We start from the raw sequence: 23,659 nt of genomic DNA on the forward strand, positions 1-23,659 counted from the left end.
GCATCCCTTCGCCTCACAAGGGTCCCAAGGCTCCAGACAAAAGATAAGAGTGAGAAGGTAGGGAATTCCCCTGGCGGCCCAGTGGTTAGGACTCGGTGCCTTCACTGCAGGGGCCTGGGTGAGAGCCCTGGTTGGGGAACTAAGATCCCGCAAGCCGTTTGCCAAAAAACAAAACAAAACAAACAATTGAGACGGTATGCCGAAGTATTTTTGTAAACCTTCACCCTGCAGTTTCTGAGGACCTTAATTTTTTTTCCCCCTCTTAATCAAAACCCTAACCGCAAAGAGCCAGTGACCCTGGAGCCTTTCCTGTATCCATTCAACCACGTGGTCTGGACACGTGTCTAACCCTGCCTGGGATTTGCTTCAGAACAATCTGGGAGTGGGGTAGGATGCTGGTGCTGGTGTCGGGTACAGAGGAAACAAGACTGGCCACGTGTTGGTAAAACTGCTAAGATGGATGATGAGTATGTGGAAGTTCACTGTATCATTCTCTGTTTTACGTACAATTGATATTTTTCATAATTTTTAAACGTGGAAAAAAATAACACCTTGCCAAAAAGGAAAAAGCGATTCCACAAATTAATGCAAAATTCACTGGGAAATTCTAAAGCGAATGAGTACACCCGTTTGCACAGAAAAGGCGACCTGGTGGGACGGTCCCCTATGCCTGTGATTCTTGCCAAGTCCTTTCTGAAGGGCTCAGGGCCCTGGGCTGTTCTGAGAAGCTGATAAATGACAACAAACCCTGCCTCACCCTGTGGGACTGTCCTCTAGGCCTCTAGAAAGATTGAGATTAGCCTGTCCAGTCTATTATCGAAATCACCTTTCTACCTGTAGGACACTAGGGGCGTAAACACAGAGACGGGAAGCCAGCTTTCCTTGTGGCCTTGCACTGCCACCTTTCTGCTGACAAAGCTGTACGGTTTTATTACTAAAATGCCAACACGTGCACAGATCAGGCACTGGGCCCTGGAGGGTCTCTGGGGCCTTTCCATGCTGTCACCCCACCACGAGTCTGAGGCTGAGGGTAAACACTCCAGGAGCAGGGGAGACGTACTGGAAGGCGACGGCAAGGAAGATGCACTCCAGGGCCATCCAAGGCAGCACTTTTTCCACATCAGAAGGCTATGACTCCTGCCTCTCAGTGACGAGGACTCATAACCCAGCGAACGAGTTCTCTGCTCTAACTGGCCACCGGGGCCATTGTCTTCTGACACAGCCTGGCCAGGAGCCCTGCCATCTGCAGAAGGGAGTTCACACCTTCTGCTATTTTCATATGAGTGTATCCAATTTCCTGAAAAAAAAAAAAAAATCAAATTTAAATCTGGTTAATAAGTGAGGGAAGAAGTTTAGTTTTTAAAATCTGAACATCTAAACGAATGGTTTGCTCAAAATTGATGCAGTGAACTCAAACTCCAGCTGAAAAATGAACTCTGAGGAGTTCAATTTATTTCCTAAAAGGTTGCTGATATTTCTTTGACAGGTACTGCTAAGAAAATGAAAAAGAAAAAAAAAGCCAGACTGGGAAAAAACATTTGTAACACACATATCTGACAGAGGACTTGTAACCAGAATATACAAAGAACTCTCAAAACGCAATAATAAGAACGCAAACAACCCAATTTAAAAATGGGTAGGGCCTCCCTGGTGGCGCAGTGGCTGAGAGTCTGCCTGCCGATGCAGGGGACACGGGTTCGTGCCCTGGTCCGGGAAGATCCCACATGCCACGGAGCGGCTGGGCCCGTGAGCCATGGCCGCTGAGCCTGCGCGTCCGGAGCCTGTGCTCCACAACGGGAGAGGCCACAACAGTGAAAGGCCTGCGTACCACAAAAAAAAAAAAAAAAAAAAAAAAAAAAAGGGTAGACTTAGACACTTCCTCAAAGAAGATCATGGATGTCAAATGAGCCACATGAAAAAGTACTTGACATCATTAGTTATTGGGAGATGCAAATTAAATCCATAATGAGATACTACTATACACCTATTAGAATGGCTTAAAAAAGACCAACTGAGCATTCCAAGTGCTGACCAGAAGGGGCATTGTCTGGAATGCTCACATATTGCTGACACAAAGGCAAAGTTCTATAGCCACTTTGGAAAAGTTTGGAAGTTTCCTATAAAGTTAACCCTTCGATTACCATTCAACCAAGGAATCTCACTCCTGGGAAGTTACCCAAGAGAAATGAAAACTGGGGTTCATGTTCACACCAGTTCACGTACACAAATGTTTACAGTGGTTCTATTCACTGTCACCAAAATCTGGAAACTCAAGTGTCCTTCAACTGGTGAACAACAGTGGGACGTCCACACAAGGGAACACGACTCAGCAATGAAAAGGAAGGACCCACCGACATAGGCAACAACGTGAACAAATCCAAAATGCATTAAGTGAAGTGAGAGAAGCCAGACGTAAAAGGTTACGTTCTGCTTGATTCCACTTGTATGGCCTTCTGGAACATTCTGTCCCCCAAAGAGAAAAGAGATCGGTGGTTTCCAGGTGCTAGGGGGACAAGCTGACTACAAAGCAGCCCATACATTTGGGGAGATGACACAGCTGTTCATATCTTGACTGTAGTGGTGTTTACAAGACTGAATGCTTTTGTCAACAGAATGCACCCAAGAGGCTGAATTTTACTCTATTTAAATTACACCTCAGTTAATCTCACTTAAACAACAAACAAATAAATACCTCTCTCATAAAGAGAGTCATTCCAAGGAACACTAGGTCACTGCCTGGCAGGACTGACTTAAACAAACCCCCAGCCCCCAGGATGACCGGCCACTGACTGAGCATCTTCCAGGCACCTGGTCTGCGAGTAAAACAAAACCTCAGCGTGGCCCACGTTCTTGACGAGAGAAGCACTGCTCTACTCTCACTGACCTTAATAAACTCCAGTTTCAAGTATTCTGCCATTTGGAAGGTTTTACACACTCGAAAAATGTTGCCAATGATGTCTTCTGGGGAATAGCCAAGATGCCACAGGTGAGCGAGGATCTAGACAAAAGAAAACACACGGAGGCCGCGTAACGGTGTGAACAAGGATGCTGGGGGCAGTGAGGTCAAACCCACACCAGTCTCAGGCCCGTCACACAGCTGGGAGCAGACAGGCCATCTGAGACAGCACGAGTGCTTCTAAGAATCGGCCCAACGCAGCGGCCCTGCTGGTGGGCCGCACCCTTTAGGTCATGTGGGGTGATCGATCTTCCCAGCAGGCAGAGAGATAGTATCGCAAATGTTTTAAACCATACTGCAAGATGGTCTACCACCATACCCTGTAACGTCTTTATCCAAGGCTCTTAAAAAGACTTTTTAATCATCCCAGTAAGCACCCCAGAGTGTCTGCTACGCTCTCTGAGCTGCCACTCTTATAAATGAACACCCCCGGGACGATTAGGCCTGAACAAATCCTGACCAGGGCAGAGATGACCGCAGTGGTCTCAGCCTCCTGCCTTCTCAACCCCAGGCCCCAGTTCCAACGCTCACCCCACCCCAACTGCAGGGCCTGGAGTCCTTGGCTCCCTGGGGCAAACGCAGGGGGTGGGGTTAGCCCCGTGTCCATAAATCTGACGGCGTCCTTCAGGCCACGTGCCTGGGTCTCCCTGCCTTGCACGCCAGTTTCACGAGAGGTCGAGCTCTGCCCTAAACCCACTCAGCTTGTAGCTTAGTTTGGTGGCAGCATGGGGGAGGGAAACCGGCTGCAATCAGAGCAATGGCCTCAGATCACATCAGTGCCCCCCACGTGGACTTGAGGGTCACCTACACCCCAACGATGCCCACTGGAATCTGCTCATAGGACCAGGCTCTGGGTCCCAGGATGCCCATTCCCAGGCTCTTCAGGAAGATAGAGGGGGACAGCTCCCCTCCACAAAGAGAAAGATGGCTTTTCTCTATAAAGCAAGGAATTGGGCTGTTCTTTCCTCATGTCCTAGGAGGACAAATTCCTCTTGCAGAGAATATAATTCGAGTAGAAAGGCATGACTTTGAATTCCAGGTCTATTACTTTCAAGCAGTGTGATTTAGAGCAACGAGTTTAGCCTCTGAGCCAGTTTTCTCACCTGTAGAGGGTACCCAACTCCCAGCATCAGTTAAGAATGAGATGGAGCAAAGTCCCCAGCACAGGGAGCGCCCTCTCTGCCCGGCTCAAGAAGCGAGAGGTTCCCCCCGCGTCAGGAAAGGGGGAGGAGACCCACCTTGTAGGCCTCATCGATACTGGCGCTCACACAGTGCTGGATCATCTCCTTCACCAGCAAGGGGTGGGGCTCGTCACAGACCTGAGCAAACAGAAAAGAGAGGCCGGTCTGGGGCTGAGGGGGGCCATCCGAGGAGGAGCCCTGGCAGACCCACGTCTGGGTAACCTAGATACCCACCGTCTTCACTTGCTGTTTACATTGAATTCTCCAGCAAACAGAACAAGGTTTGGGAATGCCTCTCTCACCACCAGAGTCGTCACCAAATAGAGTTTGGTGTCGACCTAGTGCGGTGAGGGAAAGCCTCTGACATCATCATTACAGATTTCTCACACCAGATGAATTCACAAGAGCCAATAAGGAATGTACACGCAAGGGGCAGCTTCAAAGCCACGAGTCACCTGTCTTACATCACTGGGAAGATGACCTGCCCAGTGGACTCTCTGAACCCACTTAAGAACTGGGAGGTCTTTGGGGGCCAATCTCCCACCTGGAAGAGGAACAGGCTTGCCCTGGACAGGGCCCCCAGCCTCAGCGTGATCTCGGGCCTGTTTCCTCAGCCCCAAAATGATGAGAACATCTGCGGGCAGGGATGTGTGAGGACCAAACAGGACACACGTGGAAGCCCTGGGCCTGCCGCAGCAGCGGGGCACGTCCACCACCCACACCACGCCACAGCCGAGCCCCTCCCACTCTCCACGGGGGCGAGTCTGTGCCCCTCCTCCCAACGCCGCCCGCCCGCCCTCCTCTGCTGGCCCCGGCAGGTGCACGACGCTCTGTCGACTGTGATGCCCACGCCAGCTTTTACCTTGAACACATTCTCACTGTTGATGAAGCCGAATCCCGCGAAAGTGGACTGCAAGTTGTTCAACGCCTGCCGAGGAGCAGAAACAAGGCCAGGGTGATCTTCGGTCTCTGCCCGCCCCATCTCCCCTCTTGGGATCCGAACTTACCCCCCTACTTGCAGGCCTGCTCCCCACTGGCCCGAGGCCCCACCAGTGTATCTGGTCAACGTTCCCCAGTCTGGCTACACTCATCCCCAGGCAGCAGTCGCCCCCCTCTCCCCCCAAACGAGGGGTGCAGCAAGCCCGGGAGGCCGGCGCCCAAGCGGTGGCGCACGCACCTGCCTCATGTCGCCCTGGGCGGTGAAGAGGATGGCTTCCAGGCCGTCGTCCGTGTGCGGCACCTTCTCCTGCTCGATGACGCAAAGCAGCCTGGCAAGAATCTGGGCGTCGGTCAGCTTGGTGTAGCGGAGGACCGCGCACCGGGACTGAATGGGCTCTGCACGGGATAGGAAGGGAGTGAGGCTCCCCAGCAAAGCACGGCGTGACCCCGTCGGTCCTTCAGTTACTCGGAAGCAGCCGCAAGAGCCACGAGGCCCAGCCATGCTGACGCCACAGCCCCTGCCCAGCAGTGCCCAAGAGGGACCCGGCAAACAGGCTCAATTTCAAAATACCAACCAATAGTGGCCTCAGCTAGGACTGCCCAGGCTGACCTTGGCTGGCCAGGGCTTCCAGAAGGGGAAAAGATCCTCCAGGATAGAGACAGCCACGTGCCACAGCCCACAGGAGTCAGTGCGCGCCCAGGTGGCCTCCTGAACCACCGGGTAGGAGGTACGTCTGGGCCCTTCTGGGCAGGTCACGACCCAGCCAGTCTGGGGTGAGAACAGGGCACCTGCGTGGCTTCTTTAAGCTTCCACAGCAGATTCTGAGGCACATGAGAACCACCAGATGGACAAATGCCGGACTCTGGGTGCTATCCCTGACCTTCAGTTCAGACCATGACCACAGCATCTCCATGATCTCCACGCCCCGAGTGGGTCTCTGATCCATCCTGCTCTGCTGCCCCACTGGCTTTCCTCAAAATGTGTTGATCCGTCATCACCTCTGCCTTTCTAGGCAAACCCTGTGCCCACCAAGGTCACAGCACAGACCACCTCTGACCCTCCTACATAAAATCTTCCGCAAACCTCACCTGTCTCTCCTCTCCTAAGCCCGCGTGCCTCCCGTGGAAAAATCGACCTGTGCTCTCCTGGCAGCTCTTCCCACCAAGGACGTCCTTTCCCAGCTTCTCCCCACTTAAATCACAGCCGTCATTGAAAAAGCTCTTCTCCCACCCTCCTCCTCGCGGAGCCGGCCCAGACCACCCCAGACCGAAGTGACCGCCCCTCCTTTGCTCTCACATACACTTTCAAGGAACATGTTCCTGTTCGTTTATTTGCATTAAAGAAACCAGTTACCTCCCCCAGGGATGCAGTGGACGAACACCACGACCAGGCCCCGGCCCCTCAGAGCTTAGGTTTGCCGGGGTAGAGGAGTGAGCATCAACAGGGATGTTCCCACACCCCGGGACAGGGCCATGGAAGAGGTTTGTAGGAACGGCTCCAGGAGCCCAGCCGGAGAGCCATCAGCTCAGTGGAGGTGAGTTCTGAGCTGGGCCTTCAGGGACGAGCTTTCCAGGCCGGAAAGGCAAAAGGAACAGCACATTCAGAGGCAAGAGTGATGAAAGGGCACAGGGGCTCTGGGGAGCCGTGAGGCACTGTGCAGCTGCGTCACACAGGGTAGAAGGAGATGAGGCTGCGGGTAATGGGCTCCTGTGTGCTAGGATGGGGGCGGGCGTGGCTGTGTGGGCCATGAGGGACCACTGAAGGGCTCAGTGGGGGAGTGGCAGGGTCAGACCTGTGCTGAGAAGACCCCGGCAGCCAGCTGGTGACTCAGGTGCAGGGAAGCTGCAGGGACACGGCACCAGTGAAGGGGAGAAACTGAGGCCAGACCTAGAGTGAGGGAAGGAGGGGTAGGGGCTCAAGACACTGGGGAGGTGGGATGACCTTGGACCTGATTCTGGTGAGGGGCTGGCTGTGGTGGTGAGCAGAAAAGGGAGGACCTGAGATGGCTCAGGGCTTGCTGGCTTTGGGACACACCCCCTGCCTTGTGTGAGCCCCTGATGGGCAGGGACAGAGCCTCATACAGGTCTGTAGCCTCCACTGTGCCTTGGGTGGAGGAGATGCTGTGCACATAAAACACTGTGTTCAACATCTGCCCAATGGATGAGACGTTTCAAAGAACGGCTTTCCTAAGAGTTCATTTCAATTTGTCTGAAATCAGGAAGATTCACGACAGAACCTTCTTTACATATTTGGCTTAACAGCACAGACAAGAGAAAGACCAATTCGAAACGGGAGTTCTTGGGACTTCCCTGGTGGTCCCGTGGTTAGGACTCCGCACTGCCAATGCGGGGGGCCTGGGTTCGATCCCTGGTCGGGGAACTAGGATCCCACGTGCCACGCGGTGCGGCCAAAAAATAAATAAAATAAAACAAAACAAAACAAAAAAAACACAATGGAATTCTTATCTAAAAGCAATTAATATGCAAACTACACTAGAAGTTTCCTTTCATAGATTTTTCTCTTTGGAGAAGTACCAAAAGCTGCGAATTCAGATACACGTCAGAATAAAGCAGTCCTAGCCTTCCTCCAAGAAAGCAGAGCTCTCCCTTAACTGGTGTAGCTCCAGGAGCTAAGGTGAGGTTGTTACTGACAGTTTCAAAAATCAGCTCTGCAGTGATTTGATCATGAACCATCTCCTCTAAAGCTAAGCAATACATTTCTTTACAGATTTGGTTTACATGGTTCTTATATCCCTTTAGAAATTAAAAAATAATCAGAATGCTACCGATATATACCAGAAAAATTAATTTCATGAAAAGGGAGGGCCAGACCTTTCTCTACCAATAACTGCAGTTTCAAATCACAAAACAGACCCATCCACGTATAGCCCTATGCAAAATGCACTGGGGGGATGGCTTCACAGGCGAAGTCTATCAAACATTTAGAGAAGAGCTAACACCCATCCTTCTCAAACTCTTCCAAAATACAGCAGAGGGAGGAACACTCCCAAACTCATTCTACGAGGCCGCCATCACCCTGATACCAAAACCAGACAAAGATGTCACAAAGAAAGAAAACTACGGGCCAATATCACTGATGAATATAGATGCAAAAATCCTCAACAGAATACAACCAAACAGGGCTTCCCTGGTGGCGCAGTGGTTGAGAATCTGCCTGCCAGTGCAGGGGACACGGGTTCGAGCCCTGGTCTGGGAAGATCCCACATGCCATGGAGCAGCTGGGCCCGTGAGCCACAATTACTGAGCCTGCACCTCTGGAGCCTGTGCTCCACAACAAGAGAGGCCGCGATAGTGAGAGGCCCGCGCACCGCGATAAAGAGTGGCCCCCGCTTGCCACAACTAGAGAGAGCCCTCGCACAGAAACGAGGACCCAACACAGCCATAAATAAATAAATTTAAAAATTCACGACATATGTCAATATTAAAAAAAAAAAAATACGAGCAAACAGAATCCAACAGCACATTAAAAGGACCATACACCATGATCAAGTGGGGTTTATCCCAGGAATGCAAGGATTCTTCAATATACGCAAATCAATCAGTGTGATACACCATATCAACAAACCGAAAGAGAAAAACCATATGATAGGGGCTTCCCTGGTGGTGCAGTGGTTGAGAGTCCGCCTGCCGATGCAGGGGACATGGGTTCGTGCCCCGGTCTGGGAAGATCCCACGTGCCGTGTAGCGGCTAGGCCCGTGAGCCATGGCCACTAAGCCTGTGCATCTGGAGCCTGTGCTCCGCAGCGGGAGAGGCCACAACAGGGAGAGGCCCACGTACCGCAAAAAAAAAAAAAATGATAATCTCAATAGATGAAGAAAAAGCTTCTGACAAAACTCAACACCGATTTATGATCAAAACTCATCATAGAGGGAACCTACCTCAACATAATAAAGGCCATATATGACAAACCCACAGCCAACATCATTCTCAATGGTGAAAAACTGAAACCATTTCCTCTAAGATCAGGAACAAGACAAGGTTGCCCACTCTCACCACTATCATTCTACATAGTTTTGGAAGTTTTATCTACAACAGTCAGAGAGGAAAAAGAAATAAAAGGAATCCAAATTGGAAAAGAAGAAGTAAAATTGTCACTGTTTGCAGATGACAATACTATGCATAGAGAATCCTAAAGATGCTACCAGAAAACTACTAGAGCTAATCAATGAATTTGGTAGAGTAGCAGGATACAAAATTAATGAACAGAAATCTCTTGCATTCCTCTACACTAATGATGAAAAATCAGAAAGAGAAATTAAGGAAACACTCCCATTTACCACTGCAACAAAAAGAATAAAATACCTAGGAATGAACCTACCTAAGGAGACAAAAGACCTGTATGCAGAAAACTATAAGACACTGATGAAAGAAATTAATGATAATACAAACAGATGGAAAGATATACCATGTTCTTGGATTGGAAGAATCAACATTGTGAAAACGACTATACTACCCAAAGCAATCTACAGATTCAATGCAATCCCTATCAAACTACCAATGGCATTTTTCACAGAACTAGAACAAAAAATTTCACTATTTGTATGGAAACACAAAAGACCCCAAATAACCAAAGCAATCTTGAGAAAGAAAAATGGAGCTGGAGGAATCAGGCTCCCGGACTCCAGACTATTCTACAAAGCTACAGTAATCAAGACAGTATGGTACTGGCACAAAAACAGAAATATAGATCAATGGAACAGGATAGAAAGCCCAGAGATAAACCCATGCACATATGGTCACCTTATCTTTGATAAAGGAGGCAAGAATATACAATGGAGAAAAGACAGCCTCTTCAGTAAGTGGCACTGGGAAACTGGACAGCTACATGTAAAAGAATGAAATTAGAACACTCCCTAACACCATACACAAAAATAAACTCAAAATGGATTAAAGACCTAAATGTAAGGCCAGACACTATAAAACTCTTAGAGGAAGACATAGGCAGAACACTCTATGGCATAAATCACAGCAAGATCCTTTTTGACCCACCTCCTAGAGAAATGGAAATAAAAACAAAAATAAACAAATGGGACCTAATGAAACTTAAAAGCTTTTGCACAGCAAAGGAAACCATAAACAAGACGAAAAGACAACCCTCAGAATGGGAGAAAATATTTGCAAACGAAGCAACTGACAAAAGATTAATCTCCAAAATATATAAGCAGCTCATGCAGCTCAATATCAAAAAGACAAACAACCCAATCCAAAAATGGTCAGAAGACCTAAATAGACATTTCTCCAAAGAAGATATACAGATTGCCAACAAACACATGAAAGGGTGCTCCACATCACTAATCATTGGAGAAATGCAAATCAAAACTACAATGAGGTATCACCTCACACCAGTCAGAATGGCTATCATCAAAAAATCTACAAACAATAAACGCTGGAGAGGGTGTGGAGAAAAGGGAATCCTCTTGCACTGTTGGTGGGAATGTAAATTGATACAGCCACTACAGAGAACAGTATGGAGGTTCCTAAAAAAACTAAAAATAGAATTATCATATGACCCAGATATCCCACTACTGGACATATACCCTGAGAAAACCATGATTCAAAAAGAGTCATGTACCACAATGTTCACTGCAGCTCTATTTACAATAGCCAGGACACGGAAGCAACCTAAGTGTCCACTGACAGATGAATGGATAAAGATGTGGCACATATATACAGTGGAATATTACTCAGCCATAAAAAGGAACGAAATTGAGTTATTTGCAGTGAGATGGATGGACCTAGGGTCTGTCATACAGAGTGAAGTAAGTCAGAAAGAGAAAAACAAATACCGTATGCTAACACATATATATGGAATCTAAAAAAGAAAAAAAAATGGTTCTGATGAACCTAGGGGCAGGACAGGAATAAAGACGCAGACGTAGAGAATGGACTTGAGGACACGGGGAGGGGGAAGGGTAAGCTGGGACAAAGTGAGAGAGTAGCACTGACATGTATACACTACCAAATGTAAAATAGATAGCTAGTGGGAAGCAGCTGCATAGCACAGGGAGATCAACTCCGTGCTTTGTGACCACCTAGAGGGGTGAGATAGGGAGGGTGGGAGGGAGATGCAAGAGGGAGGGGATATGGGGATATATGTATACATATAGCTGATTCACTTTGTTATACAGCGGAAGCTAACACAACATTGTAAAGCAATTATATACTCCAATAAAGATGTTTTAAAAAAAAAGATAGCACAGCTACCTTGTTTGATACCACTCAGTTGTTAGTTAGGGGAGCAGGGATTTGATTTGAAATCTGTTTGCTTACAAAGTTCATGTTGTTTCCAGTTAAGCTGCTGATCTGGAAAGTTGAACATTATTTGGTAAAATCTGGACTCTGTAGTTTCCCTACTCTTGCCATTACCTGTAGATAGAATTTTGACTTCTAGGATATTGTTCATTTCACTTTTACAGTAAAATTTATAATAAAAATTTAAATTAAAAAAAAATGCACTGGGGGGTGGGGGCAGTTCTTTAAGTATAACACAGCTCCCGCCCTCCCAGACCTGTCCTACCACTGGTAAGGAGACAAGCATCATACGCGGCCATAAATCAAGACCTTTTAGCACAGTTTCCTCCACTGCACCATGGGTGTCTTGAAGGTAGAGAACGTTTCCTGTTAAACTCTGTCTGCTCTGCACTAGCCTAGTGCCCGACGCCTACTAGGAACAGAGTAGATGTTTGTGGAATAGATTCATGACCTGGGGAAGGTCAAGGGCCACGAGCCCACTGGGGCTGGAGACAATGACTTTGGGGGGCATCATGGTTGGTACCACGCTTGTCTGGGTGGAGGAGCCGGACGGCTGAGCTTACACAGGCTGGGGGTTAGCGGGGCGGATGTGAGGCAAGGACAGAGGGACAAGAGAGCTGTGAGAAATAGTCAGAGAGAGAGTGAAAAAAAGCTGGGCTGTGCTCATAGTCTGTATCAGAAAGGGAAGGGTGTGAAACCAGCAGGAAGTTGAGACACTGAGGTGGGAGGGCTCAAAGCAGTGAGGAAGAAGACAGACTGCTGGGAGGGAAGGAGGGAGGGAGGGAGGGGGCTGGAAGGACCAACGCCAGGTCAGGAAGATGAGCGTGTGAGGTTTCACAGGGGAGGCAACTCCTGGTAATGACAAAACCCAGCGTGCAGACACACTGTATGCCAAGCGCTCCAGACACACAGAAAGCGCAAGAGCGCATCTGCACAGGGGCCATGACCGTGACACTGCGCACAGGATACCAAAACATCACACGCGCCTGTGATGCAAGAGTCAGACAGACCTGGGGTTCCAATCCCAGCTCTTCGGCTTGCCGTGAGACTTTGGGCAAACTATTCGACCTCTCTGAGCTCCATGTTTTTTTCATCTCTAAGGTGGAACTAATAATACCTCCTCATAGAATTATATAAGATTAAATGAGAAAGCAGATTATACAGTGCTCAGCCCACGGCAGGCGATCAAAAGCCCCTTCTCTTCTGCTGCTAAAGAGCCAACGTGAACGGCACGTGGACCCCGAGCCATGCAGAGCTGACCCTCACCTATGATTTTATCCGAAGCGTTACAAGCAAGAGCGAAGCGGGTCGTTTTGGAGTAGATTTCCATCGTTCTCCTCAAGGCTTGCTGGGCTCCATCAGTCATGCTGAGAAGAAAAACACAAGGGGCGGTTTGCAGCTGGGACCCAAGGTCCATGGGACACAAATCCCCTCCTATGGACCCTGGGAAGCCTACACTCCTGATTGGGCATGCTCAGTCTCTCTCTGGGACCCCGTGTGGGCCTCACGCAGACAGGCTGCACATGGACAGAGCAGAGGCCCTGCAGGCAGGCTGCCTGGGCTCACCTCAAAGCTCCTTCATCCACTCCTGTGGGACCTTTAGGCAAATTATCTGAGCCTCAATGTCATCGCCTATAAGGAGATAATGCTACTGCCCACCTCAGAGGGTTGTTATGACAGTTAAATAAAACAATAACATGTAAAGTGTGTAGCAGAGCACCTAGCATAATGCAAATGCTTACAGATACGTGCTGGATAAACGTTAGCGGCTATTACTGCTGTAAATAATGTTACAGTAAAATGGTTAAGGTGTATCCCCACTATGGAACAAAATGGCACAGAATACAGCAATTAAAACCTATGTTCAGGGCTTCCCTGGTGGCGCAGTGGTTGAGAGTCCGCCTGCCGATGCAGGGGACGGGGGCTCGTGCCCCGGTCCAGGAAGATCCCACATGCCGCGGAGCGGCTGGGCCCGTGAGCCATAGCCACTGGGCCTGCACGTGCGGAGCCTGTGCTCGGCAACGGGAGAGGGCACAGCGGTAAGAGGCCCGCGTACCGCAAAAAAAAAAAAAAACCTATGTTCACAACAAGATTACAATAACATGGAACTCTGCTTTTCGCGTTAAAACGCAAAACCAGGATACAAAAATTATAATTATTATCATCTCAACTATGTAAAAATGCACAGTGTAGAAAAACAGGAGATAAAATAAAGCAAGAAATTACCCATATCTTTAAAAGTTTCTTCAAAGAACATGAATTACTGTTATTTTTCTAAATGGCACCTAACATTTTCTCATTTATGCTGATAATGATCGCACAATGTTGTGAATGTACTAAGTGCCGCTGAATGGTACACTTGAAAATGGCTGAAATGGTAAATTTTCTGTTAGATATATTTCACCACAATTTAAAAAAATCATTTAAATTATGCATGTAAGTGATGCTGGAACAAACACCTTAACTGTCTTAGACAAATGTTTGTAAATTACTTAATTAAGATCAGGTTCAGGGCTCAGGCCTCTATTAAATCTCTTTTGAAGATGTGATAAGCAAATCTGTCACAGAAGTGCCAAGGTGAGAGCTCTTCCTCCTGATTTAATACAGCCGATAAAAGACTCAGAGATCAAGGTAAAAAATTCCTGGCAAAGCACTCTACCTGTCTGCTTCATCCAGGACGATGATCTTGTGTCGCCCTTTGGGAAGGGTGACTTTCTGTTGGGCAAACATTTTGATTTTGTTCCTCACAACGTCAATGCCCCTGAAACAATGAGCCACAATATTACTGTCACCTTCTGAGACCAATTCACTCACCTTCACGGGGACTGTTAACCCTCAGGACACCATCATGGACCCAACTTTAGTTTTTAAGTTTCTTTTTGGGCACTCTAACTATTTATAAGGATTGTCATTCATTACTTTTATTCCTTCTTGGAGGTCTTCAGAAGAACAAAGGAAAAAATTTAGTTACTTTTTAAAAACAGAATGAAACTCATTTTATCTTGCAACTATCATACGGGTCCACTGGATTCTTTATAATCTAAGATACATTTTGGGGGTCTCAGTAATCTTATGCTTCCTGTATCTTAAAATGTTTGCTACTTCATCATCCTAGTACTTATTTCATCATTACTCATCAATTATTCCCAACTATGCTAAAAAAGACTAAAATAATGAAATGAAAGTGATAGAAATGCTTAGAAGATCGATGCAATATTCAGAAAAACTGTTACTACTGCCTCATCCTTCGGTTTTTTATTGTTTTGTGAGGTACTACATTATCTTTCTGGAAGATACAAAAGTAGTTCAGATACACCATCTGAAAGCTTTCATTGACAACAGCCAAAAATTCAAAATTTTTCATTTTCTACCCATAATGTCACAGAGAAAAGAAATGACAGCGGAAGATGTTTCATCATTATAAGACAAGTCAGAAAATGAAGTAGAGAGACAGCAGGATTCTAGACTCTGATGATGCTGATGGTGAAATAGATCACATAAACAAAATTTTAGACTACGAGTCTTCAGATGCCAAAATCCTCCATGAATTTTCTCAAACTTAAGAATCAAGGCGTGAACATATTTCTAAGGACAAAAACTAAACATATTTTCACCCAGTTAGTCACTCAACAGGAAGGACTTAGCTCTCCAATGTCTTGTGACAAGAACTTGGACCATCCTGTTTTGCTAAAAGAACATGTGACAGGACTTCCCTGGTGGCACAATGGTTAAGAATCTGCCTGCCAATGCAGGGGACACGGGTTCGAGCTCTGGTCTGGGAAGATCCCACATGTCGTGGAGCAACTAAGCCCTCAAGCCACAACTACTGAGCCTGCGTGCCACAACTACTGAAGCCCATGAGCCTAGAGCCCGTGCTCCATAAGAGAAGCCACTGCAATGAGAAGCCCGAGTGCCACAATGAAGAGTAGCCCCTGCTCGCCGCAACTAGAGAAAGCCTGAGAGCAGCAACAAAGACCCAACACAGCCAATAAATAAATAACTGTATCAAAAAAAAAAAAAGAACATGTGACAGTATTCGTTCATCTTTGATATTCGAACACCCACATTTACAGGGTACAGTTTGTAAGTGATCAAAAGCTGAAGGTAGGTGTGTATAATAAGGTTCCTGGAAGGAAATAGATGATAAAGGAACCAAAAAAAGCCATTGTATGGATCGCTCTAATAAATCTAAAATTGAAAATATTTGCAATTATGGGCCATTCTCTCTTCAACAAAGTTAAGAGCCACCAAAATTTTCTGCTGGTATCTGCCATCTGGAATCGGCGTTTACAAAACGGCTCAACTGCAGGCGTGTTCATGGCATCCGATGAGCTGTTAGTTGCATTCAAACAACAGAGCCCGTTTCAGGTCTGTATACATCATCAAAACCAGGAAAACGTTGCAGAGTAGAGAACCACGTCCTCAGGGAATAACCAAAGGCAGACTTCGCAGACATTTTATTCAACAGGTCCTCATTTTTTAATCCTCTACTATCCCATGTCTAAAAAGTAAACTGGGGGAGTTCCCTGGCAGTCCAGTGGTTAGGACTCGGCTCTCTCACTGCCATGGGCGGGGGTTCAATCCCTGGTCGGGGAACTAAGATCCCACAAGCCACGCTGTGCAGCCGAAAATAAATAAATAAATTTATAAAAGCAAAAAGGTTAAGATGGTAAATTTAATGTTAAAAAAAATAAAAGTAGTAGGGACTTCCCTCGTGGCGCAGTGGTTAAGAATCCGCCTGCCAAGGCAGGGGACACAGGTTCGATCCCTGGTCCGGGAAGATCCCACGTGCCGTGGAGCAACTAAGCCCGTGTGCCACAACTACTGAGCCCGTGCTCTAGAGCCCATGCTCTGCAACAAGAGAAACCACCGCAGTGAGAAGCCTGTGCACCTCAACGAAGAGTAGCCTCCGCTCGATGTGACTAGAGAAAGCTAGCGTGTAGCAATGAAGATCCAACGCAGCCAAAAATAAATTAAAAAAAAAAAGTAAACTAGCAGCCCACCTCCATTAGGATGGTTACTAACAACAACAGAAAATAACAAGTGTTGGTGAGGATGTGAAGAAAAGGGAGCCCTTGTGTGCTGTCGATGGGAATGTAAAATGGTGCAGCCACTATGGAAAACAGTACGGCGGTCCCTCAAAAATTGAAACATAGAATTACCAAATAATCCAGTGATTCCATTTCTGAGTCTATATCTGAAAGAATTGAAAGCGGGGTCTCAAAGAGATATTTGTGCACTCCTGCTCATAGCAGTATTATTCACAGTTCATAATATTCAAAAGATAAAAGCAACGCAAGTGTCCATTGTCAGCTGAATGGATAAACAAAACATAGTGGTATATACCACTCAGCCTGAAAAAGGAGGGACATTCTGACACGTGCTACAACATGGAGGAACCTGAAATATGCGTGAAATAAGCCAGTCACAAAAGCACAAATGCTGTATGATTCTACTTGTGTGCGGTTCCTAGAACAGTCAATTCATAGAGACACAAAGTCACATGGTGGGTGCCAAGGGCTAGGGGAGGGGAATGGGGAGTTGTTGTTTAATGGGTGCAGAGTTTCCGTTTGGGAAGAAGAAAACAGTTCTGGAGATCTGTTGCACAATACTGTGAATGTACCCAACGCCACTGAACTGTACACTTAAAGATGGTTAAGATGGTAAATTTTTTTTTAATAAATTTATTTATTTTATTTATTTATTTTTGGCTGTGTTGGGTCTTCATCACCGCGCACGGGCTTTCTCTAGTTGCAACGAACGGGGGCTACTCTTCGTTGCGGCAGGCAGGCTTCTCATTGCGGTGGCTTCTCTTGTTGCAGAGCACGGGCTCTAGGCATGCGGGCTCAGTAGTTGTGGCTCGCGGGCTCTAGAGTGCGGACTCAGTAGTTGTGGCACACGGGCTTAGTTGCTCTGCGGCATGTGGGATCTTCCCGGACCAGGGCTTGAACCCGTGTCCCCTGCATTGGCAGGTGGATCCTTAGCCACTGCGCCGCCAGGGAAGTCCCAAGATGGTAAATTTTATGCGATGTGTATTTCAGCACAATTAAAAGTAATTTTTAAACTCTCCATTAAAAAAAAAAAAACTAAACCAACAAGTCAAGTGCTTATGATGCCACATCAACAAGCCAGCAATCCCCATTCTCTTTCATTGGAAAGATTAAAGGAAAACACAAAGCCAGCAAAACAAGCTCTATAAGTGCTACAGAGACCTGAAAAATGTTGTTTCTATAACAGCTCAAAAGGTAAAACACTTGCCACCCTTCAGGCCTAACTCCCAGGTGTACCTGTCATTTGAGGCATTGAGCTCCAAAACGGCATCCTTGAAGGCCGGGCCCAGCAGGGCTCGTGCCAAACACAGGATGCTGGTAGTTTTGCCGGTTCCTGGGGGGCCCTAGGAATGAGATCTCCAGTAAGTGCTTCAAGCCAACAGAATGAACGTAATGAGAACTCCCGATTTACTGCTCACCACTCTTTGCACTCAGGCCCCGCCTAGAGCCCTCCCAACCCATAGCACACACCAGATCAATACAGCAACCAACCCGCAGGCCTCACCAGTGGGAGGTGGGAATGGTATGGGCTCTGGTGGTCATGGGCTTCTCTGAGGAGGAAGCTCTGTACATGAGAAAGCGCTTAAGAGGGGGCGAAAACGAGCCTCCAAGATGTCCGACAGGGCCAGGACCCAGTACTCACAGCAATGATGATATTGGGCACATTCCCTTCTCTTGAAAAGACCTGAAGGAAGAAATGCTCGTTAAAACTGGTTCATCTGCAAACTTGAGGAGCCAGGTCTCCCCAACCACACAGGCCCGTGTAGCAAACATGGCTACAAACTGTTCCATGTGGATGCCCCATGGAACACTCAGGTCAACACACTCTAACCTGAATTCAACACTTTCCCCTATAAACCTGAGGTCCCCCCATGTTTCCCCTTCCGTGGACTGTCAACGGCGTCAACCCTCCCGCCCACACCAGGAACCTGGAGGTCACCGTCATCCCTGATTGGCCTTCTCCCTCACCCCATGCAGCCCCTCAGTGACAAAGGCTGGGCCCCCCTTTCTCCTTTATCTGGAGACCACTTCCTTCTCTTCAGCCCACTGCCACTTTCTTAGCCCAGGACCTCTTTTTAAAAAATTATTATTTTTTTACATTTTTATTGGAGTCTAGTTGATTTACAATGTTGTGTTAGTTTCAGGTGTACAGCAAAGTGAATCAGTTATACATGTACATATAGCCACTCTTTTTTAGATTCTTCTTAGCCCATTACCTCTTGCCTGCATTGCTTTCAACAGGCCATTGGCTGGTCTCCTTGCATCTAATCTTGCCCCACTCCAATCCATTTCCCATATGGTAACATAACCAATTTTCTAAAATACACATCTCTGAAAACACTCTTACCTGACTGGAACTCTTGGATGACTCAAACCCTTAAACCTGGCTCACGAGGCCCTGCCCACCTCACCAGCTCACCCCTCCCACCCCTCCCACCCCCCAGGACATGTGCTCTACAGCCTCGTTACTTGGTAGGCTCCACAGACCAGCAGCATCGGCATCTCCTGGGAGCTTGTCAGAAATGCAGACTCTCTGACCCCACTCCAGAACTACCAGATCAGAACCTGCATTTTGACAGCACCCCCAGGCGATTCGTATGCCATCCATGTCGGGAAAGCACTACTCTGTATTCCACTCAGATGGCATTCCCCACCCCCCACCCCCCACCCCCGCCATAGAATAAACCATGCTCTCTCTCACCTCCGGGCCTTTGCACATGCTGTTCCTGCTGCCTCCCCTCTCTCCACCCCCGACCCCCCAAGTCTGGCTGACTCCCACTCACTTAGCTTTGGTGTCACTTCTTCCATTTGGGAATTAGGACTCTGTAAACAGGTTAACTCTTCCCTGAACTAACCCACATGCCCCCACAGCCCCTGTACGTCCCCTGGCAGAGTGCTTATCACATGGCCTGATGACTTTAATGCTGCCCCAGTTCGACTGTAAATCCCACGCAGAGCTGGGCTCAGGTCTAGTCTGTTCACCATTATATCAACCGTTCCTAAAACCGCACCATAACTAGCCCAGAGAAGATATTCAAATATTTGCCACATGAATAAGTCTGTAAAATAAATAAATACCTTGGTAGCTATTGAAGTCTAAGCCCCAGTTACTACAGAGACTGCCTCTGTCATGTCTCAGATAGCTGGGCTTCTAGATTCTGCCTAAAGACCTCTAGGGCTGGGAATTCAAAGCTTCCTCTACTGCTGACTGTTTCTGCTTGCTCCCGGTTTGTGTCATCCTGAAGTCGGTTGCCTTGTCACTTAGTTGCTTTAGGCAGGGCTTAGCAATTATGATGGAGAGGAAGGTGGGGGGAGTGGGGGGAGTCCACCCTGAGACCCATTTTTATAAGCTCCCTAGCTAAGAATGGTTTTCACATTTTTAAAGGGTTGTTTAAAAAATAAACAAAGGGACTTCCCCTGGGGGTCCAGTGGTTAAGACTGCGCTTCCACTGCAGGGGGCGCGGGTTCAGGGGGCGCGGGTTCAATCCCTGGTCGGGGAACTAAGACCCCATGAGCTGCACACGCGGCACGGCCAAAAAAAAATACAGAGAATATGTGACAAAGACTTTATATGGTTTGCAAAGCCTAAAATATCTATTCATCGACTTTTGCAGACAAAGTTTGCCACCTCTGCTCTTGAAGAATACAAAACAAGTCTGATAAGCCCTCTCCAATGAGCCAGTCCTTCAAACATCTGAAGTTACCCACCCTGTCTTCTAGATTCCTCTCCAAACTGAATGTCTCCCATTCCCTTAATTCTTCTGGATTTGTGGCCAGCCCCCAGCTCGCTACCTTGGCTGTCTTCCTCCAAATGCCTTGAGCTTATCAAAGTCACAATAATGAGATGTAAGATCCTCTTTTAAAAACTCACCTCCAGCCTGCTCACTGTGTCTTCATTCCCGACAATTTCATTCAGCTTTACTGGTCTATATTTTTCAACCCTGTTTTTAAGAAAATGCATAAAGATGTTGACACGGCTATTTTCACGCTACCCAAAAGAAAGCACTAAAGGGCAATTCTGGGAGCTTTGTCAGAAGATGATATACATTCAATAAAAATACATCAAATGGTTGCAGGTTTTAAATTTAAAGAGATGCCCGAGTGCCATTTGAAAAGTCAAGTGCATGAGAATTGTGCACCAAAGACTTCAAACCCGCCACAGCAGAGAAACACCTGCTGGTGCTGGAGAAGGGCCAGAGCAGGCCATCTGGAGAAATGTGACACTGTGTGGCCACACAGTCTGCCCATCACAACAGAGGTCCAGCGCACGCAGCACTGACACCATTTGCTCTGACAGACATGGATGCAACTGGGCCCCTTCTCATCCTTTAACTGCCAGTGTCTGCAGACTTGTGCCAGGTGCCCAGCACGGCTGACTAGACAGAAACCGCAGGCCTATCCTGTGATCCTACTAGGCTGTGTGGACTGGACAGCCTAGTGGCCTTTTCAGACCAATACTTCTTCTACTAAGCAAGCTATGCTATGAGAGAAAGTGACTTTCTCTGGCTCTGAGAATAGAACAGGAAGTAGATTTGCAATGATTTGACCATCAGGACTTCCTCTGCCTTTATGATAGTCCCTGATTTACTCTTAGCTTGTATTCCCTCCAGGTACTGGTTTTGCACCAGAAGGAGCTGCATGCAAAGCTTTTTTGCCACATACTGCAGAAAACAGAGACAGCTCTCTTCCAAGGTCCGCAGATGCAGCATGCTTGTTCCTCCTCATTTATTCTTCATGCTCAGCCCCCTCCAGGTGCCAAGCGGTGGGTAAGGAGCTAGCACACTCAACGGGAAGAAGGTAGCAGGTGCAGACACGAGCAAAACATAGTTCTTGCTCTCAAGGGCTTTCCCACTAGCGGGGAGACACAGCTTGGCAAATCCCACTACAATGCTAAACTGCTTATGAAAACCACGGGCTGTGGAAGCCCAGAGGAGGGAGGAATCGCCACCTGGGAATGTTTGCAGCTGAAATCTCAGCTAGATTTTGTTCTGTTTTAATAAATTTATTTTATTTATTTATTTTTGGCTGCATTGGGTCTTCGTTGCACGGGCTTTCTCTAGTCGCGGTGAGCGGGGGCTACTCTTCGTTGTGGTCCATGGGCTTCTCATTTGCGGTGGCTTCTCTTGTTGCAGAGCACGGGCTCTAGGCGCCAGGACTTCAGTAGTTGTGGCACACGGCCTCAGTAGTTGTGGCTCGCAAGCCCTAGAGCGCAGGCTCAGTAGTTGTGGCGCATGGGATTAGTTGCTCCACGGCATGTGGGTTCTTCCTGGACCACGGCTCGAACCCGTGTCCCCCGTATTGGCAGGCAGGTTCTTAACCACTGAGCCACCAGGGAAGTCCCTCTCAGCTAGACTTTGAACAAGGCAAACATACTCCTCCTTCAGGACCTTCATAGCTGCTCCCTGACTGAAAGCTCTCTCTGCCTCCATGGCCACATGGCTTCTTCCCTGAATTCAGGTCTTTACTCAAATATCATCTCATCAGAGGCCTTCCCTGACCACCATAGCGATTTACTCCACAGAAGCTGTCACCATCAAATATATTATATGTCTACTTGTTCATTTTTTACTTTGTCTTTCTCTATCAAATGTAAGCTCTGTGACAACAGAATTTGTTTTGCACACTGAAGTATCTTAAGCATCTAAAATAGGGTCGTGTGTGAAAATTATAATGCAAACCACATATGTAATCTTAAACTTTCTCATAGTCACATTTAAAAAGGTAAAAAGAAAATGGGTGAAGTTATTTTACTAATATGATTTAGAGAACCTAATATATTCAAAATATTATCATTTTTAACATGTAATCAATATAAAAATTACTGAGTTTTTTTAAAACTAAGTCCTTGAAATACGGCGTGTATTGTACACTTACAAGCCCATCTCAATTCGGACTAGCATCAGACTCATGTGGCTAGTGGCGGGGGGACTGGATAGCGCAGCGTAGATATTCCAGTAAGCTATACTGCCCATCATTTAGGTATCTGGTCTCGCCAAGAAGAGGGGTGGGCTGGAGGGATGGGAATACGCAGCGGACAGGGAGGAAACCATTCCCACGCCCAGTGGGGAGTTCCGAGAGGTGCGCACAGGGAGTGGAAACCGAGTGGAGAGCCTGCCCTACACCTGCGCCTGTTGGCAGGTGACTTCCCAAGTCACCTTTCCTCCCAGCTGCCCAGGATGTTGCTATTTAAAGTGAGCAAGCCACGGAAAACAGGCGGGTGCCTTCACACCATCCCGATTCCGGATCTGCGTCCGACACTGCCCGCCGAGCGACCATCAGAGTCGTGGCTGGCACAGCGCCTGGTGCACAGTGCGTGGTCGCAGCGGGCGGCTATTATCACAACTAGCATTGTTCTGACCAAGACCCCGCTTCCAGAGTTCAGACTGGTCACTCTCCACCCCAGGTGGGCTTAGCGACCCACATCCCTTGCCTTCTTCAAATAATAATCTACTGGACACCACCCCGGGGCCTCCTGCTCCGCTCAGGTGACCCCCAAATGAGCTCCCGCCCCTGGTTACCCCGGGACACACGGCCCGCCACTCGCCCACCCACATGTCCAGAGAACCCATCGTTGATGGCCTGGATCCTCACCACGGCAGCTCGTACTGGCCGGCACTGCCGGGGGCCTTGCTGGGGGCCGGGTCAGGGTCCTGGGCCCCGCACTCGCCACTGCCACCGCCACTCTCCTGCGCCTCCATTCTCCCGCCGCCTCTTCCCGCCTCCAGAGACCTCACCCCATGACGCCATCACGCAGGCACCGCCCCTTGCTTGCGAGGGACTCTGGGCGCGAGCGGAAGCCTTCTGCCCGCCCCTTTCTGCGCCTGCGCAGAGGGCACTGGCCTGGCGGGGGAGCTAGTTGCTATTGACGGCAGTTGCTATGGGAGACCTGGTGTACGGTCTGGGTAGTGAGTGGAAGGCGAGACCGGACCGCATCGCCTTCCGAGAAGGCTGGTCGCTCCAATAAGGGACGTTCGTTGGTTTTCGTCTTTGTGAGATTTGTCGGGGAGGCCCTGTCTGTGCGGCCCGTGGGGAACCGCTGCACGGAGGTGGGGCCGCACGCCAGACAGGCCTGGCAGGGTAGGAGCATCCTGCCCGGTGCAGGGAGAAGCCGGAGCCTGTGGACATTCCGCCCAAACGCAGGACCTGACGGCGGACACAGACAGGGACTGATGTCCAGCGGTCCTGGACGGCGGAAGGCCGGAGCCGACGTCTGGGACCTGCCCTTGCCCACTTTTCTCGATTGCTCAGAATGTCCCCA

The 23,659-nt window shown here is 48.2% G+C and overlaps 1 protein-coding gene and 1 non-coding gene across 2 annotated transcripts; one reads left to right on the top strand and one right to left on the bottom strand.

Annotated features, from left to right (window-relative positions):
• Window positions 1-877: 877 nt before the first annotated feature.
• Window positions 878-23,148, bottom strand: RFC2 (replication factor C subunit 2). Its single transcript, XM_033839394.2, has 11 exons — window positions 22,993-23,148; window positions 20,273-20,342; window positions 18,044-18,085; window positions 17,638-17,744; window positions 14,010-14,111; window positions 12,617-12,717; window positions 5,315-5,472; window positions 5,000-5,065; window positions 4,195-4,275; window positions 2,885-2,998; window positions 878-1,297 (listed from the first exon to the last, which is right to left on the bottom strand). Exons 1-11 carry the CDS (start codon window positions 23,097-23,099, stop codon window positions 1,187-1,189), a joined length of 1,059 nt encoding a protein of 352 aa, XP_033695285.1. The 5' UTR covers window positions 23,100-23,148; the 3' UTR covers window positions 878-1,186.
• TRNAG-GCC (transfer RNA glycine (anticodon GCC)) lies at window positions 7,384-7,456 on the top strand. The gene has a single exon. It is a non-coding gene; the product is annotated as a tRNA-Gly (tRNA).
• Window positions 23,149-23,659: the final 511 nt, after the last annotated feature.

Source organism: Tursiops truncatus, chromosome 15, assembly GCF_011762595.2.
Source record: "Tursiops truncatus isolate mTurTru1 chromosome 15, mTurTru1.mat.Y, whole genome shotgun sequence".
In the NCBI taxonomy this organism is placed as follows: domain Eukaryota; kingdom Metazoa; phylum Chordata; class Mammalia; order Artiodactyla; family Delphinidae; genus Tursiops; species Tursiops truncatus.